At 43.6% G+C, this 18,977-nt stretch overlaps 1 protein-coding gene across 2 annotated transcripts in view; it reads right to left on the bottom strand.

The window, feature by feature from the left end:
• The window catches only part of SCRN1 (secernin 1), an 88,896-nt gene that overhangs the window by 35,498 nt on the left and 34,421 nt on the right, over positions 1-18,977 (bottom strand). For both annotated transcript variants that reach the window (XM_006146215.1, XM_006146214.3), the window contains exon 3: positions 1,632-1,813. In XM_006146215.1, the coding sequence (XP_006146277.1) occupies positions 1,632-1,813 (182 nt within the window). The remainder of the gene's footprint in view (positions 1-1,631; positions 1,814-18,977) is intronic.

Here is an 18,977-nt window from a genome sequence, read left to right on the forward strand (position 1 = left end):
ATAGTCATCCTCTACAGGGAGTGCTTCCTCACTTTCTCTGTCTGTCTCTGCCTCTCTCTTTGACAAGCACACTCACCCTGTTACAAAAACCAAAAATAAATAAATAAATACAATTTAAAAATTGCAGATTGCCCTGAATCATCTCTCTCCTACTGGTGTCTTAAATTGTTCTTAAAATTTGCATTGCTCAGTTTTCTGTCTTTTCCCTGAAACCAGACAAAAATTTCTTTGAAGTTTTGAGTTTCTTCCGTGCCCACAGAAACTAGTACAAAGTAGATATTCACTCAATCTCTCTTGTTTTACTGGTTGATAATCCTGATTAGATATTTCAGAGGCTTTGATCTAAAAAAAAAATAAATAAATAAAAATTCACTTAAACTGTGTTTTAGAAATCAGCTGTTAAAGTGGTAAGTTTTTTCTTTAAATAATTATTTTATTGGGACCAGCAGTTAGCATAATGGCTATGCCACTGTACTCCCATATAGTCGACCGCAATTCGAGTCCTGCACCCAGTGGCTTAAACTCTCACCGGGTGTGTGTACATGCATGCCCAAGATCCTGAGAGGAGAATGGAGGAGAAGGGATTGTAGCATGGTCATCCTCCCTGGGGGCGGGGGGGAACTTCTCACTTTCTGTCTCTCTGTCTGTCTCTTTCTGGCAAGCGCACACACTCTATAGGAAAAAACTCTCAAAAAATCATCTTATTTAACTTTTACTTATTTACTTATTTATTTTAATTTGACCACAGAGAGACAGAGTGAGAGAGAGAGAGAGAGAGAGGGAAAGTGAGAAAGCAAGTCGCCAGGTCCGGGACTCGAACCACAGTCGACCATGTGAGAGTCCAACGCCCTTAACCACCACACCACCTGCTGGTCCCTAAAGTGGTAAACTTTTGCAGTTTTGCAAGTTCCATATTGTAAATATAACTCAAAACACAAAGTAGTAAATGAGGGATAAAAGAGGCCCCCTCTTCACTGTTACCTCTTCTTGTTTGGGATTTCTAGTAAATTCAGAGATTAAAAAAATAATAATAATAATGGAAGAGCTGTCAAGAGAGGAGTGGTCTCTGTTCTTTTTTTCTTTTATATGTTATATAACTTTAATGTGTTTCTTTTATTACTAGATATAGTTCAAATACCATTAAACTCATTCCAAATTTATAATTCTGTGGTTATTAATATATGTGCAAACTTGCGCAATCATAACCATAATCTAAGTTCTAGAACATGTGCAGCACCCCTAAAAAGAAACCCTCGACCATTTAGGAATCACTCTCCAATTCCTCACACCACCCCAACCCCAAACAACCATCCTCCACGTTCTGCCTTCAGAGATCTGCCGGTTGGAGATACTTCACAGAAACAGAATGTTACAGGATGTGACTTCTTGTGTTTGGCTTCTTTGACTTCCTGTAATGGAGTCAAGATTCTCATACTGCAGAATATACTTGCTTCTTTGTAATTGCTGACTATTTCATTGTAATCTATTCTATCACCTCAAGTTTGTATCAAAAAATATACATCCTATTTAGGAGGATTATGTTACAAAGTATGAGGTTCAGGGAGAGAGACATCTTTTCCCTGTTTCCAACCTATTCTAGGCAGTGGCTTCAAAGCATCACCATGTGGTACCTGACCAGATCCATCCCCAGTAAGGCTTCTGTCTCGGCAGCTGGTTCTCTGGCATTGATGGCTTCATTGGCTATGCACACTCCATGTTCATTGGCTCCCATTTCTGCCCCCCAGAGCCAGGCGGGTCTGCTAATCACGATGGCATGGGTCCTCGGAACTTGGTCGATTGAAATGTAAGTGCACTAAAAAATTAATACAGAAAAGAAAACACATCACTCGTCGCTTAGTCTCCAGCTCATACTTACTTTAGACTGTCCTGTCAGTTACAAACAGAGACCTCAAGAAATAGGAAGGAAGAGAAGAAGGAAAGAAGAGCAGGCAAAGTCTTGGGGATGCACAGCTTTTAAAGAACCCCACATCCCAGTGCAGCCAAAAGGTCTCTAGGGTTGAGTTCCAATCTCTTTGGTCCAAGCCAATCCATTCATAGCCACTACGTATGTAACCATCATCTTAAACCAGGTATATGCAGTTAATCATTGCCCTAAACGTTCTGTGTCTGGTCATTTCTTTTTTTTGAAGCAATTTTTTGGGGGGTTTCCAGAAGGCGCATGGGCTCACCAGAGAGAGAGAAAAGAGGGAGAGAGAGAAAGAACGAGATGTGGTCATGCCATGCTCCTTTTTCCTCCATTTCTCCATTCTTTCAGGATTCGGGTCATCTATGTCTATGTAGCTAGCATGTGTTTCAAGCTGCCAGAGTCAGCATTTTCAAGGTGTTTTTGTTTGTTTGTCTGTTTTTATTTTTGTTTTTGTTTTTTCAATTTTTAAGTTATAGAGTCCTGGGCCAGCAGGTGGCATGATGGTTAAGAAACTGGACTCCCACATGCCTGACCACAGTTTGAGTCCTGTACCTGGTGGCTTAAAAATCGTACAAGGTATGAGTGCTTGCATGCCCAAAATCCCAAGAGGAGAATGGAGGAGATTGTGTCATGGCCATCCCCTCTTGGGGGTGATTTCTCACTTTTCCTCTGTCTCTCTCTCTCTCTCTCTCTGGTGAGCATGGGCTCTCAGTGGCAGAAATGTTAAAAAAAAAAAAAAAAAAAAAGTGATAGTGCCCTATCTCCCAAAGGAACTTTGCTTAGAAGGCTGACATTGAAAGTAACTAAGAGGAAAGATACTTAGTCTGAGGAAGGGAAGTCCCTGATTCCCCAACAATGGTCCCTGGAGCTTCCTGGAACTCAGCTGGATAACCTATATGATTGTTCTAGCAGTAAAAAGGGGAAAATGATAAGAACATTTATACTAAACTATTGCTTTACAGCCTATACTTTCTACACGTATATCCAGGATATCTTTCCTGGATATCCCAAATGATTCTCAGACTAAGCCCATGGGGTAGACACAGAAGGAAATGGTCCCAGAGAGAGAGAGAAATATGTCTTTCTTTCTTCCTTTCTTTCTTTCTTTTCTTTTTTTTTTTTTTGAGAGGGTTTTTCTATACGGTGCCATCGCTTGAGAGGTTTTTGCTATACGGTGCATGCGCTTGCCAGAAAGAGAGGCAGAGAGACAGAAAGCGAGAAATCACCCCCCAGGGGGGATGACCACGCCGCAATCCCTTCTCCTCCATTCTCCTCTCGGGATCTTGGGCACACATGCACATGCACTCAGCGTGATTTAAGCCTCTGGGTCTGGGACTCGAACCGCGGTTGACTACATGGGAGTCCAACAACATAGCCATTACACTAACTGCTGGTCCCCAGAGAGGAGTATTTCTAACCAGAGTCAAAACTCAGCATCCTCCACTCAGAGCTGGGTGTCCTACCCTCTCCAGGAGGCTCTGTCTTTGCCTGGACAATGAGGGAGCTAATTTAACATTTCAACCAAACTATTTCTTCCAAATATGCTTAACCTCGAAACCTTTCCTTCACACAAATCCTGACAAGGAAGTAGAAGCACAACAAAGCTGGTCAGAATGTCAGATAGGAGGAAGAGGCGGGGACAGGCTGTGGTAACCAGAGGCTAGCTGGCCTGTTCTTTCCTCTCCCTTCTCCTGCCATTCTGTGGAGAATAGGAAAAGCCACTCCACGAGGTTGTCCAGAAGGGCCGTCTGCCCCTGATATTCTCTAAGCCTGTGACCACCTGTATGGTGGAGGCAGTTTGGGATTTAGGGTTGGACATTACACAGTGCTCTTGAGTTCTCAGGAGAGAGTTCAATCAGCTACAGCAATTGACTCTTTTTTTTTTAACTTTATTTGTTATCATTATGTTTTTTCAAATTTGCTATCAGGTATATGTGGCACTAGAGAGAGACAGAGAAACAGAGAGAGGGAGAAAGCAAGCCGCCAGGTCTGGGACTCAAACCACTGTCGAGCATGTGGGAGTTCAGGGCTTTAACCACTGCTCATCTGGTGGCCCCAGCACTTAACATTTTAAATTGGGTATCTGGAAGCACTGGATCCACTGTAGCTTTAAGTCTTTTCTTTCTTTTTTTTTTTTTGGTGGACTGTAGTCTCAGCTATATTGACTGAATGCAGCCAGAAAGCTATTCTGCATTGATTTCCAATCATCTCAAGACCTCAGGTAAGAGCTGAAATGCACGTAGCGAGCACTCTGGTTCAGACGACTTCGGAGCTGCACGGTTTGTGTTAGGTGTCACTGTGAGAGGATGACGTCATTGCACTCCATAAATACTGCTATCGTCAAGAGACCGCTGAGTTTTTCATGGCCAAGTGGTAATAAAATATATTCTTGAGATGTTTTTCCCTATTCCACTCCCAAAGGTCATTTACTTAAAAACGATTCTTATAGAACAAAATTCTGGTCAAAGCAATAAACAAACTATGCTCCTCTATGCTCTTTTAAATGGAATTGAAGTTTCTATTTTAAAACTGCACTCCTTGGGACCAGCAGTTAGTGTAATGGCTATGTCACTGGACTCCCACGTAGTAGACCGTGGTTCAAGTTCCAGACCGGTGGCTTAAACTTGCTGGGCGCATGTGTGTGCGTGCCCAAGGTCCTGAGAGGAGAATGCGGGAGAAGGGATTGTTGCATGGCCATCCCCCCTGGGGGTGATTTCTCGCTTTCTATCTCTCTGTCTCTTTGTCTTTCTGGCAAGCGCATGTGACCTATAGCAAAAACTTCTCCAAAAAAGAAAAAAAAAAATTGCACTCCTTCATGTAAACAGTAATCCACACGCTGACCAACACCTTCTGAGCGTCAGGTACAAATTTTGTCTTGAAAAGAATGAGTAGATGGGGAAAGAATCTCAGCTTCTTAACCATAGATTTATCGTGAAGTTTTCTTTTTTGTTGTTTAAGAGAAAATTTAAAAAGCAAAACTAAAAAATGACGTTATTTATTTTTCCTCACATTCATTTTACCACCTTCATTTCCATTTTACAAACTGTTTCTAGAGCATCACCCACACTCGGGCACGTCGTGCCAACTGCTGCTGGGAATGGATGAGGAAGCCCCGGGCCTGTCCTGTCAGCGGGGAAGGAGGCAGAAGACATACACTTGCATGATCGTGACCACCAGGCCGACTTAGGAATACCACTGAGGCCTGTCCACTTCGCACCGAGGGCATCCTGCTCTGCCTTTTCTGCTCCCATTCCATTCCTCCAAAAGTACCACATGGCGGACTCCTTACCGCATGGACTCTGCATGCACGCCATCTGCTCCAGCTGGAATGTAAGCTCCGTGAGAGGAGGGGGGGATCTGCGCTTTAGCCCACGAGGAATCTCCAGTTGGGTAGACAGACAGCAACCTCTTTTTTTTTTTGAATAGGTGAATGGATGGCTGAATGAATTCCAAAGATCAAAGGGAGAATAAAGATCCATAGGGAAAAGGGCACACATCCAACCGGCCAGAGGCTTTTAGTGGGCCAAGTTTGAGCTGATCATGAAAAACACGCCAGACACCAAGGTATTCCAGGCAGAGCTAAGAGCATGAAAAAGAGAGGCAGAGGGATGTCCAAGGTGTGTTCGTGGCCCAGGGAGGTCCCCACTGTGCCACTCAGGGGAGCCACTACAGGGACACGGAGGTGCAGAACTATAAGGGTTCAACAAATGTTGAAGCTTGAATCAAAAAGACCAGATGGTCTTTGTGGGAGTTCAAAATATATGCAGCCAATTTACCACTCTCCAGCCTAAACCCAGAATAGGAAGGAAGAGGGTCCCCAAGTAGCCAGATGGGCCAAATCAGCCCCTCCTAAGCCGATGCAGCCAGACTCCCTTTACATGCACCCAGTCCTCTGTGAGCCTGCCACACAGACACCACCCCCCAACCCCCACCCCCCAAGCTGCAACAGAGGCCCCTCGCGGCCTCTTTGTCATGGGCTATGGAAGCCTGGGACTCACAAGCTCCCTTCTGTGACTGCTATTCACACCCACCTCATTGTGTTCAAATCCAGCTAAACACAACCAGGTCTGGGGCAGGAGGTGGGGGGGAGTGGTAAACACACTAGTCTCATAGGGAGGGTTATTTAAAATTCCAGTTTGGGAGCAAATCTCACAAAATAAGGCACATTTACATAAGATGCAATTAGCAGAGCATTGTAAAATTAGCCATCCAGAACATGACCTGCACAGGCAACTACTTTAAAAAATTATTTCCACTGACCTTTGCAATTTCCACATTATTTTATTATTATTATTATTATTATTATTATTATTATTATTATTATTATTATTATTATTTTAGGGAGATTTTTGCTGTAGGTCACATGTACTCGCCAGAGACACAGAGAGACAGAAAGGGAGAAATCAACCCTCAAGGGAGATGACAATGCAGCAATCCCTTCTCCTCCATCTCCCCTCAGGATTCTGGGCCTGCCCAGATGTGCATCTAGCATGAGTTTGAAACCACCGGGTCTGGGACACGAACCACACTTGATTACTTGGGAGTCCAGCAACGTAACCATTAAGCCACCTGCTGGTCCCGACAATTGCCACATTATTACTGAGGCAGAGAAGAAGTGGAATTTGAGGTAGCAGAGAAGAAGGTTTCATAAGGGGAAAATACCCAAAGAGCACTTGCAGCATAGCAAAAACAATTTAGTTCCCCAAAATCAAAATTCCTAGCCAAATTTCTATTAGAAAAAGAAAAAAAAAAGGGGGTGGGGGCCAAATGGTAGTACAGCAGTAAAACTTGATGCTCTGCAAGGCTGGCCTTACATGGAAAGGGTCTGAGTTCACATCCAGGGACCTGAGTATTTCAAGGACGTGTGTACCTGTGACCTGGAGATGCCTGAAGACTGGGTGTGGATTGTGGCTTTGGAACCCTGTTGCGAGGTTGCTGATTTTCTCTCTCATTCATGGAAAAAATAAATAAACTTAAAAAAAAAAAAGTGTTCACCACTTAAAAGATTAACCTTTACGGGAACCAGCAGTTAGTGTAATGGCTATGTCGCTGGACTCCCACGTAGTCGACCGCAGTTTGCGTCCCGGACCAGGTGGCTTAAAACCCATGCCGGGCACGTGTGCGTGCGTGCCCAAGATCCCGAGAGGAGAATGGAGGAGAAGGGATTGCAGCATGGCCATCCCCTCTGGAGGGTGATTTCTCGCTTTCTGTCTCTCTGTCTCTCTGTCTGTCTGGTGAGCGCACGCGCCCTATAGTGAAAAACCTCTCAAACAAACAAACAAACAAACAAAGATTAACCTTTACAAGCTGGTACGCCTCTCAACTTCAGTTAGCAAAATAGAGATGAGCAGTTTGTCTTGCTGCCCATGGCCATTCCAACCAGCCTTTCATGCACCAAATCTATCGGCCAGCATGACCTCTGCTGTCAAAGCCTCATAACAATACCAGACCACCAGAATGGCCTCAGCTTGTCACCCTCACAGGTGGCTCTAAGGGGAGGACACCTGCTAAGGTGGAGGACAGAAAAGATGAGCCTTGAGGCCCTAAAGCCAAAGACAAAAGTCATTCTTCTACAGAGCGAGCCCTTTATTACCTTCTGTGATTGGGTCAAAAATGGAAAGCAACGTAGCCTCTTGCTGTGGCCTACCCTCCATCCCAGCACACACTATTTCTGCAAATCATCCCGTGAAAGGGAGAGACACTCAGACAATGGACGTTTCAGTGACTGAAACGCCACCATTGTGCCTTCGCTACTGTATTCCGACGTGGACACAACCCTGGCACCACCAGTGAGTTGATGAGTCAGCCAAGCGTCCTACGGGGGAGGACAAGGCAGGGAAACAAGAGTAACTTAGGGAAACATTATTTTGTTTTAGAAAATTTGTAATTCTAAAACAGCCTTGCTAATGATCACTGGGGGTTTTGCTTGCATTTTTGTTTGGTTTTGCTTTTGCTTTTGTTGCCAGAGAGTATGTGCACTCACCAGAGAGTAACAGAAAGAGAAAGCCACAATGGGGCTGGTCACACCGCGATCCTTTTTCTCCCATATTTCCTTCGAAAGAGAAAGCCACAATGGGGCTGGTCACACTACGATCCTTTTTCTCTCATATTTCATTTCCATCAGCATTTAGGGCGAATGCAAACACACACATACACACAAACACACACATGCTAAATGTAAATTTCAAGTTGCCAGGGCTAAGATTTGAACTATGGTGGGCCATGTGGCATCTGGCTCCCTACGCATTGGGCTTAACTGCCATGCCACAGGGCCAGCCTTGCTTATTTGTTTTTAACTTTCTACCCCAGTGTCTTGCCTGCTATTTCACTGGTTTTTCAAAATATGTCCTTAAGATTCACCTAAGTCTAAATAAAGATATAAGAAGGTGTTGAAATTAGAGGCCAACACCTCAACCACACTTCAGAATTGCTTTTTATTTCGCTAAAACTTTCAGATCTTTGGGGATGGCAGTGCAAAGTGCTGGCATCAGAAAGAGGTTTGCTAAAGGGGACATTATGGAAGGAAGCCCTCTACAAGCCTTCCTCTCATGGAGATGAGGGGGACCCCTTAGACCCTACACAAAGCTGGGGACTCCTGACCCTCGAACTGAAAAGGAGGAAACAGAACAGACAGGAACAACAGTATTAGAAAATCTGCCCAGTGGTTATACAGCCCTCCCCAGCTGTCTCTGACTACACAATGACTAGTGGTTTTCTATTTTAAGAAATGACCATCAGAGACCAGCAGGTGGTGTAGACTCCCACATGGACGACTGTGGTTGAAGTCCCAGAGTTGGTAGTCTGCTTTCTCACTTTTCCTCTCTCTCTCTAGTAAACACATGTGCCCTATAGCAAATTAAATAATAATTAAATATAAATAATTCTTAATAAAATATTCCTGCATACACACAAACATACACACACACACACACACACACACACACACACACCCCACAACACATATCTAGCCTCCATCTGGACAGTTTTACTAACGATGCTACCAGTTGTCATTACCTGGTATTTTCTATTCTTCTGATAACTATTTTCATTGGTGAAGGAAATAAAAATGATCAGGCCAGCCCTACAGCTTAGTGGTTAAGGGAGCTAGATTTCACATGGCCAACCATGGTCTGATTCAGACCACAGCAGCTTGCAAAGCACACTGGGTGCATGTGTGTGCATGCCCGAATTCCACCGGGGTGGAGAAGTGGAGCAGAAGGGATAGTGGCATGACCATGGTATATGAAGATGCTTTCTCTCTCTCTGTGTCTCTCTGTCTCTCTGTCTCTCTCTGGCAAGCACACGTATCCTCTGGCAATTAGAAAAATACAAAGAAAAGGAGGGGCTAGCAGGTGGTTCAGGTGTTATATTCCCACATGGCCAACCACAGTTCAAGTCCTGGACCCGGACAGCATGCCCAAAATCCCAGGAGGAGGATAGTGGAGAAGGGATTGCAATGAGGTCATCTCCCTGAGGGGGTGATTTTGCAGTTTCCCCTCTCTCTGTCTCCACTAAGTGCACTTACCCTATTAAAAATAAATAAATAAATAAATAAATGAAGAGGGGCCAGCAGGTGGTGTAGTGGTTAAGGCACTGGCCTCCCACATGGCTGACCACAGTTCAAGTCCCAGACTCAGCAGCTTGAAACTCATGCTGGGCATGTATGTGTGCCCAAACTCCCAAGAGGAGAACCAAGGATAAGGGACTGCAGCACGGTCAACCCCCTGCGAGGGTTATTTCTCACTTCCTGTCTCTGTCTCTTTCTGTCTCTCCGGTAAGCGCACACGCCCTATAGCAAAAATCTCTCTCAAAAATAAATAAATAAATAAATAAATAAGAAAAGGAAAGGAAAGGAAAAGGAAAAAAAGACCTGCTACAAGTTGTGAAAATTGTATGTCCTCACAGAGCCTACTTAGTTCACATAGAACTTATGTAGTGAAGATTTTGAGACCAGCAGTTAGCGTAATGGCTATGTCGCTGGACTCCCATGTAGTCAACCGCGGTTTGAGTCTCGGACCCGGTGGCTTAAACTCACACCGGGCGCGTGTGCGTGCATGTCCAAGATCCCAAGAGGAGAATGGAGGAGAAGGGATTGCGGCGTGGCCATTCCCCCTGGGGGGTGATTTCTTACTCTCTGTCTCTCTGTCTTTCTGGCAAGCATATGCACCTATAGCAAAAACCTCTCCAAAAAAAAAAAGAAGAAAAAAGAAAAGAAAAGAACTAGTGAAGATTTTAAAAGGATGGAAACAATAGAGATGAGACTTTTTACTGAATAATAAACAAAAGAAATTATGCGTCAAATGTAACTTTGTTATTGGTAATACTATCTCCATAAATTGTATAATTAGTCTCTTGGGCATCGAGTATTACATAATGTGAACTCTAGACAAAAAAAATTTTTTTGAGAGAGAGATTTTTTTTTGCTATATGGCGCATGCGCTCACGAGAGAAACAGGGAAAGCAGGATCGGCAAGTGTCCTCACACCACAATGGAAAAATGGGCACACCGCAATCCCTTCTCCTCCGTTCTCTTGGGATTTGGGGCACGCACAACATATGCCCAGCCTGAGTTTCAAACTGCCGGGTCTAGGATTCAAACTGCAGTCGATGATGCAGGAATCCAGCACCTTAACCAGTACACCACCTGCTGGCCCCGAAGCCCATTGTTTTACTAGAACAGTATTCTAATGTTATGCCAATTATTTCTCAAATAGAAGGTGCAGTCATATAAGAATAGACCTATGCCATCCATAAGCAAGTGTGCATGACAGACACACACACACACACACACACACATCACGCACAGGAAATTACCCATCTGCTTCCTGGACTCCTCTACCCAGAGGAAGAAGCCGGACTCAGGAGAACTCCCGATGAGTTCTGTGACGTACAGTGACACAGCACACTTGGACAGGAAAGAGGAGCGTTCAAAATGGATACATACAAGGATATTCACAAAGCTCATGTAAAATGCATCTTATGGAAATACTATGCAGCGATTTCAAAATCGTTTGCATGAAAATCAACATGTACTTTCATTCCATTTTTTCACAAGCTTTTAAAATCCCCTCATATTCATCCATCTGATTCTGCAAACCAGAATTCACATGGGAAAGACCAAAGAATGTAAAATTAAGATGTTCCGCCAGCCGTGCGGCAGTGTCATTTTAGAACCTGAAGGCTCTGTGCAGGAGGATTTTATTCTTTCGGTCGGAGGCAATGCGAACTTGACAGTTGGCAGAGCGCTGATGGGAGGACGAAGGGTGAACAAGTTAGAAGGGAAAACCTTTTGGAGGATGGATCACCGGGATGGGTGGAGGGTGGATGAGTCATCAGGACAGTATTTTGCATATGGTAAATTCCTGGGACCTCAACATGCCAGTACAAGGTTTCAAGAGAAGCCTCAGGATACATGTGTTTACAATGTCATGAAATGGATGAGAAGTAGATGGGTTTTTATGAGAAGTTCTCCTCAGAGTTAAAAGGAAAAAAACAAACTGCATGCTAGTGAGAGCCTTTATGAAAGGTATACGATAGCATTCGTGGCTCATGAGCCCTGGAATGGAAAAGAACCCGTCCTTCTGAACTGGGGACAAGAGCAGGGGAGGGAGACAGGAGTGACTGCAGGGAGGTAGGGGTAAAAGGAAGGCGGAAAGCAGACTCGGAGCCCATGCTAAAGACGAAAGTTCGGTAACTGAGACCTGGAGTCACAGAATCCCTTGGCATCAGTCAATTCTTTAAAAAACAATTAAAAAATCTCTCTCTCCATGCTTAGAGTTTATACTTTGGTGTGTCAGTGCTCCACAGTCCCGTAATGCAGGCAGAGAGGGTAGTATGATCTCCATCTGGCAAGTGAGGAAATGGAGTCTCAGAGAAGCTCAAAGGCCCAAGATCCAGTGAAGAGGAAGTGAGGACAAGAAGCCAGGATCGCTGACTCCCAGGCCAGACCCATCGCCCCATCTCAGGTGAGCATACATTACAAGCGATGTATCATGATAGGCCGTTGGTTAAAGGGAGAGGACGCATTCATAGAGGAGTGGCAGGAAGGGAGTTGAAGGGATACTGATGCTGGGGACTTGAAGGATGTGTAGGAGTCTATCAACTCCTTGAGAAGAGGGGAGAGGAAGGACATTCTCAGTAAAGGATAGAAAAACAAAAGCACAGAGAAATGGCAGTGTATGATTATTCAAAAAATGACAAGCTGCTCAGTGTAGCTGGGCCTAGGGTGCAAGCTGGAAGAGGACAATCAAGAATGGGGATAGACAGGATCAGCAGCTGGCATAATGGCTATGTCACTGGACTCCCACGTAGTCGACCACAGTGCAAGTCCCAGATCCGGTGGCTTAAACTCATGCCAGGCGCACGCCCAAGATCCCAAGAGGAGAATGGAGGAGAAGGGATTGCAGCGTGGCCATCCCCCAGCGGGGTGATTTCTCGCTTTCTGTCTCTCTGTCTCTCTCTGTCTTTCTGGTAAGCGCACGTGCTCTACAGCGAAACCTCTTCAAAAAAAAAAAAAAAAAGGAAGAAGAATGGGGATAGAAAAGTGGGAAATAATGCAACCTTATGGCAGCCAGTTCTCATCAGCTTACAGTATTTTTTTTTTTTCTTTTTTCTTTTAACTCTGAAGAGAACTTCTCATAAATACTTTACGCTACAGCCAGCGATGCTGCGTCTGAACGGGCATCAGTGGCTGTGCCTGCACATGCGCAAGCTGTTCAGGGAAGAGGCGTTTCACAGCTGTGCCTTGGAACTAGCAAAACACTGGAAAGAGTTCCAATGTCCAGCAATGGAGGACTGACCGAATAAATTACAGTACATCACCACAGTGGATAATTACGCAGCTGTAAAAACAATAATAATAAGGACAATCTGTACAGATATTTTTTAAAACTTCTTAAAATATCATTAAGTAAAAAAGCAAATTGCTAACCTTTTCTGTAAGTTAGAAATGATATATTTTAAAAATCAGGACCAACAGGTGGCATGAAGGTTGAGCTAGATCCCACATGGCCAGCTTCCCGGTTGGAGTCCCAGATCCAGTGGCTTGAGAATCACACTGGGCATGTGTGCGTGTGTGCTCAAAATCCAGAGAGGAGACTGGAAGAGAAGGGATTGTGGTGTGACCATCCCCCATGTGCGGTGATTTCTTACTTTCTCCCTCTCTCTGGTGAGTTCATGTGCCCTATAGCAAAAATTAATTTAAAAATTAAAGAAAGAAAATCAAGGGGTCAACAGGTGGCATGGTGGTTAAGGGCACTGGACTCCCACAAGGCCAATGGTAGTTCAGGTCCCCAACCTAACAGCTTGCTTTCTCACTTTCCCTTTTTTCTCTTTCTCTCTCTCTCCCTCTCTCTTTTTCTCTGATCAAATTAAAAAATGATAATAATAACAAATACAATTTTAAAAAATAATAAAAAATAAATCATTCTTTTTTAAAAGCCTAGTGTCAGAATATTATATTAGTGCTACTTTTATAAAAAAATAAAGGAAGAGAATAAGACAGATATTTGTGCTTTTTTGTATTTACATAAAGCACCAGAAAAACCTACGAAAAATGAACAAAAATGATAGCATAACAGGGAATCAGATAAGGATAACGGGGCAGGGGAGGAAGACTGCTTATTGTGAACCTTTGTTTTGTTGTGCTTAGTTATTTATTTACTCCATGAGAGAAAGAGAGAGACAAAGGCACCCCAGCGGGGTCTCTATGCCATGATCTGCCCACAGCTTCTGCCAGCTCCAGACCAGGGCCACACAGGCACCAGGCCTGCTCAGGTGGTCTCTGGACACACATTCAGAACGGTCTCATGCTGCGCCCCTGTAAACCTTTCCAATGTAATGGAGCCTATGAACCATATCAGTATACTGCCTATTCAAAATGCAAAATTACATGTAAAAACTGTCTTCACCAAATGAGTTGGAAACTATGTCTACACAAAAACCTGTACACAAATGTTTATAGTAGCTTTATTCATAATTGTCCAACCTTGAAAGCGACAGAGATGTCTTCAATAGGTGAATGAATAACTAAACTACGGTATAATCATACCATAGAATAGTATTCAGTGATTATATATATGTATATATTATATATATATGTAAAATATATGATGTATACTATATTGGCCAGCCCATGCCCTGGTGGTTAAAGAAGGTGGATTTTACCTGGCCAAATGTGCAGTTTGCATCTAAGACTTGGCAGCTTGGAAAACACACTGGGCACATATGCATGCATGCTCAAAACCCTGAGAGGAGGGAGAGATAGAGAAGCAGTCTCAGAGTGACTATGCCCCATAGGGTTCTCTCTTTCTCTCTCTCTTCCTCTCTCCCTCCTTCTCTCTATCTTTCTCGCTCTCTTTCTCTGGTAAGCATGTGCATCCTCTGGAAAAAAATTTTTTAGACGTTAATGTGTGTTATCAAACCTAGAAAAGACATGGAGGAAACTTAAACTCATATTTCTAAGTGAAAGAAGCCAATCTAAAAGTCTCCACACTACACAATTCCAACTATGTGGCATTTTAGAAAAGGCCAAACTGTGGACACAGTAAAAAGATCAGTTTACTAGGGTTTGGGGGACAGAGAGGCATGAATGGGCATTTCACAGAGGATTTTTTCTTTCTTTTTTTTTTAGTTTTGCTATAGGGCACGTACACTCTCTATAGAGAGATGGAGACAGAGAGAGAGGGGAGGCCAATGGGAAATCATCCCCAGGAAGGAAGGCCGTGCTACAGTCCCTTCTCCTCCAATCGCCTCTCGGTAAACTGGGCATACACGCACACACGCCTGGTGTGATTCTCAAGTCTCTGGGTCTGGGACTAGAACAGCGAAGCAAGCCATGTGGAATCCAGTGCCTTAATCTCCATGCCACCTGCTGGCCCATGTAGAAGATTTTCTTAAGACAATAAAATCATTCTCTATGATACTGTAATGATGGACAAATGTTACTAAATATATGTCAAAACCCACAGAATACACAACACATGGAGTAACCCTAGATTTTGTTAATAATAACATATCAGTACATTATTATCATCATGAACAAATCCTAATAAATGTAGGTGCAAGAGGTAAGTAAGGGGGAAACGAGGAGGTGCAGTGGGGGGAGGGGTAAAAGGGAGCTCTGTACTTTCTGTTCCTTTTTTTTGTGAAGACAAAGCTGCTCTAAACAAATAGTTTATTAAAAATGAAAAGAAAGGGAAAATGAGCAGGTGTCAGCTGGGAAGAGGTCTGAACAGCATACAAATCAGCCAGGACTCTCATCCTGTAAACAAAACCAAACCTTTCACCAAAGGAGTGACGAAGCTTTGTTCTGAAAAGAAAATTCTGGTAACTCAGCAGGGAGAATGCAGGAAGAGACCCAGTGGCTAATAAGAAGATTACTGAGGATGGGAGACGGGGGGTTGGTTTGAACGGGGTAGGGGCAGTGGGGTGAGATGGAAACACGGGAGAGGATGCGCAGGACCCGGCGACAGCTGGCCCTGTGCATCTGGGAAGTCTGGAAAACGAGGGGCAGCGACCCCCATGGGCTTCCTATCACAAACTGGGAAGTAGACAACGTACTGATGGACAACGACGCTGCTGCCGCAGCAGGGATAAAAGATGGAGAAAATGAGTTTGATTTTCGACCTTGGAGTTTGTTGTTACCTACCGGATATGCGTGTGCAAATGTTTAGAGGAGCTCACAGCACAGGTATGGAACTCAGTAAAGAGGTCAGAGCTGCCTTAGAGTCTAATTACGGTTCATATCAAACTGCAAGGTGACATGACTTAACCTCAAGTGTGTGTGCATGTGTGCGTGTGTGCACGTATATATATACACATATATATCATATACACATATATATCATATATATATATATATATCACTACAGGATAACTAGTGAAAGGAAAGGGAATCTGGTCTACTTTTCTAAAATGATTTGATTATAACCATAGAGTGAAATATTCAGGGTCACTTAGCCAACCTCCCCAAAAGAAAACAAACTTTACTGAAATATTTATTTAGACATATTTATAAACGGCTTTTCTATGCTGTTTTAGTTCATATAACTATTTAATAAATTACCAAAAAATTCAGTGATGAAAAACAATTATTTTGTGTGTGTGTGAATTTGATAGTCAGAAATCGGGACAACAAACAGCAGTGTTGGGGTGTCTCCATCTCCACCGCAGTGTCTGGGGCCTGGGATCACCTGGAAGGTCTCTCAGGCTCCTATCTGGTGCTGGCTGTCAGCTGGGGGACCTGAGCTCTATTCCATGTGAGTTGTTCCTGCGGTCTCTGAATGTGGGCTGATCTGGGTTCTTTTAAGCATGACACCTGGGTTCTCAAAGCTAGCGCCCAGAGAGAAACAGGTGGAAGTTGTATCCTTTCATAACCCAGCCTCAGAAATCACAGTGTGACTTCCACCACAGCCCACTAGTCAGAGCAATCAAAAGCCCTACCACGGGACCAGCAGTTGGCGTAATGGCTATGTCGCTGGATTCCCATGTAGTCGACCGTGGTTTGAGACGCAGACCCGGCGGCTTAAACTCACGCCGGGCACGTGTGCGTGCGTGCCCAAGATCCTGAGAGGAGAATGGAAGAGAAGAGATTGCAGCACAGCCATCCCCCCTGGGGGGTGATTTCTCACTTTCTGTCTCTCTTTCTGGCGAGCGCACATGCGCCCTATAGCAAAGACCTCTCCAAAGGGAAAAAAAAAGCCCTGCCAAGGTTCATGTCAGGGATGAAGGGCACACAGCCCTCCCGTTCCTGTCCATGGGAGGGGTGCTCTTCACACTATAAGAAGCACATGTGGGGTAAGATTTGGTATAGACACCTTTGAGAATCTCAACCTGCCTCTGAATATTCAGGAAAGACAGAAAAGGAAGATCAGAAACAAACCAGATAACTTCATCCATACGAAGTCCACTCTGTTCCAGAACAAGAGAGAAACACACAGACCCAACTGGCACGGATATTCACACATTGATGCATGCCCATTTAAAACATCAGATGCTGGACCAGCCCCATAGCCTAGTGGATAAGGGAGCCAGATCCTGCATGGCCAACCACAGTTTGAGTCCCAACCCTGGCAGCTTGAAAAATACACAAGGCACATGTGATGCGTGTCCAAAATCATGATGGGATTGGAAAAAAATGGAGGGAAAAAAGACTGGTGTTACCAGGCTCTAACTGTCTCTGGCAAGCACATGTTCTCTTGCAATAGAAAAACAACAACAAAAGCCCGACAAGCTTACCAGAGAACCTAGCATTCTTTTTCTCCTCTATGAAAGGAAAGTCTCACTGAACTTTAAGAACTCAGACTAATTCAGTGTCTCAACATAAGAGAGATGTATTCTGGTAAATATGATCAAACTAAATAAATCTCTGTCCCAACACTGGCATTTCACTTAGTGGGGAAGCACTAAAAATAGCCCCTCTCAGGTGAGAAACAAAGGCGAAGATATCTAATATTGGTACTACTAATTAACATTTAATCCAAGATATAAGCCAAAGCAATTAGACAAGAAAATAATTAGCCATATAGGAACAATCAAACCATCTCTATTGCAGGTGACATAATAATATATCTGGAAACCCAAAGAGAATCAATGACAAAACCTGATACCACTAATTAAAAAAAATTAGTAAAATAGCAAAATGTAAAAATTAATACCAGTTGACCATAATAAAACCCACACTCTGAGAAAACAGAGAAATGGGCATTGTTATACATTGCTGGTGGCAGTAAAAAACAGTATACCACCAATGGGAGGAAATTTGACAATCATTAACAAAATTTCATGTTTATTTCCTTATGACCCAGCAATCCCACTTATAGACATCTATTCTAAAGAAAAACTCACAAAAATTGTATTTTTAAAACTTTTAAAAAATTTTTTTCAAGTTTTGGTTATAGGATACATACACTCTCCAGAGAGAGACAGTGAGAGGGAAAGTGAAAAATCATAACCCCCTCCAGCGAGGAAGACCATGCCACAATCCCTTCTCCTCTAGTCTTCTCTCGGGATTTTGAGCAAGCACACATTCACACCAGAAGTGATTTTTCAAGTGGGTCTGAGACTCAAACCACAGTCAGCCATGTGGGAGTCTAGCACCTAAACCACTACACCAACTGTTGGTCTCAAAAATAGTATTTTTAAAGCATTCACAAAAGGAATTGATGAATAATTTTTTAATATGATAAAAATATATAAACCGGGACCAGCAGTTAGCGTAATAGCTATGTCGCTGGACTCTCACGTAGCCGACCACAGTTCGAGTCCCGGACCTGGTGGCTTAAACTCACGCGAGGCGCGTGTGCGTGCATGCCCAAGATTCCGAGAGGAGAATGGAGGAGAAGGGATTGCGACATGGCCATCCCCCTTGAGGGTTGATTTCTTGCTTTCTGTTTCTCTGTCTCTCTCTGTCTGTCTGGCGAGCGCACGCGCCCTATAGCAAAAACCTCTCCAAAAAAGAAAGAAAGAAAAAAAAAAATATAAACCAAGACCAGATAGTGTTCAGATGTACAGGCAAGATTTATAACAGCAAAACACTAGAAAACCACCCGAATATGTAGCAATATGGGACTGATTAAACTATGGTACATTCACAGAATGGAACACAATGAAAATCTGAATGAAGAAAGAATACTTCTACATACTTCTGATATGTATCACTTCAATTGAAAAAAAAGTGGGAAAAAGTGTCTATGCATACTATCATTGATCTAGTAAGTGAGGAAAGGGACCAGAATGAACATGTGCATATGTTTAATTTATTACATGAAAAATCTTCAAAAGTTCATGGAAAATGTGTGTTATGAAAAAACTACACATTGATTTCAAATTTTTTTTTTTTTAGAATTTTTTTTGGGGGGGAAGGACCAGCAGTTGGCGTAATGGTTATGTCACTGGACTCCCACATAGTCAACCGCAGTTCCAGTCCTAGACCCAGTGGCTTAAACTCACGCCAGGCACATGTGCGTGCGTGTCCAAGATCCTGAGAGGAGAATGGAGGAGAAGGGATTGCGGCGTGGCCATCCCCCCTGGGGGGTGATTTCTCGCTTTC

Source organism: Tupaia chinensis, unplaced genomic scaffold (genome assembly GCF_000334495.1).
Source record: "Tupaia chinensis unplaced genomic scaffold, TupChi_1.0 Scaffold000170_1, whole genome shotgun sequence".
Classification (NCBI taxonomy): Eukaryota; Metazoa; Chordata; class Mammalia; order Scandentia; family Tupaiidae; genus Tupaia; species Tupaia belangeri.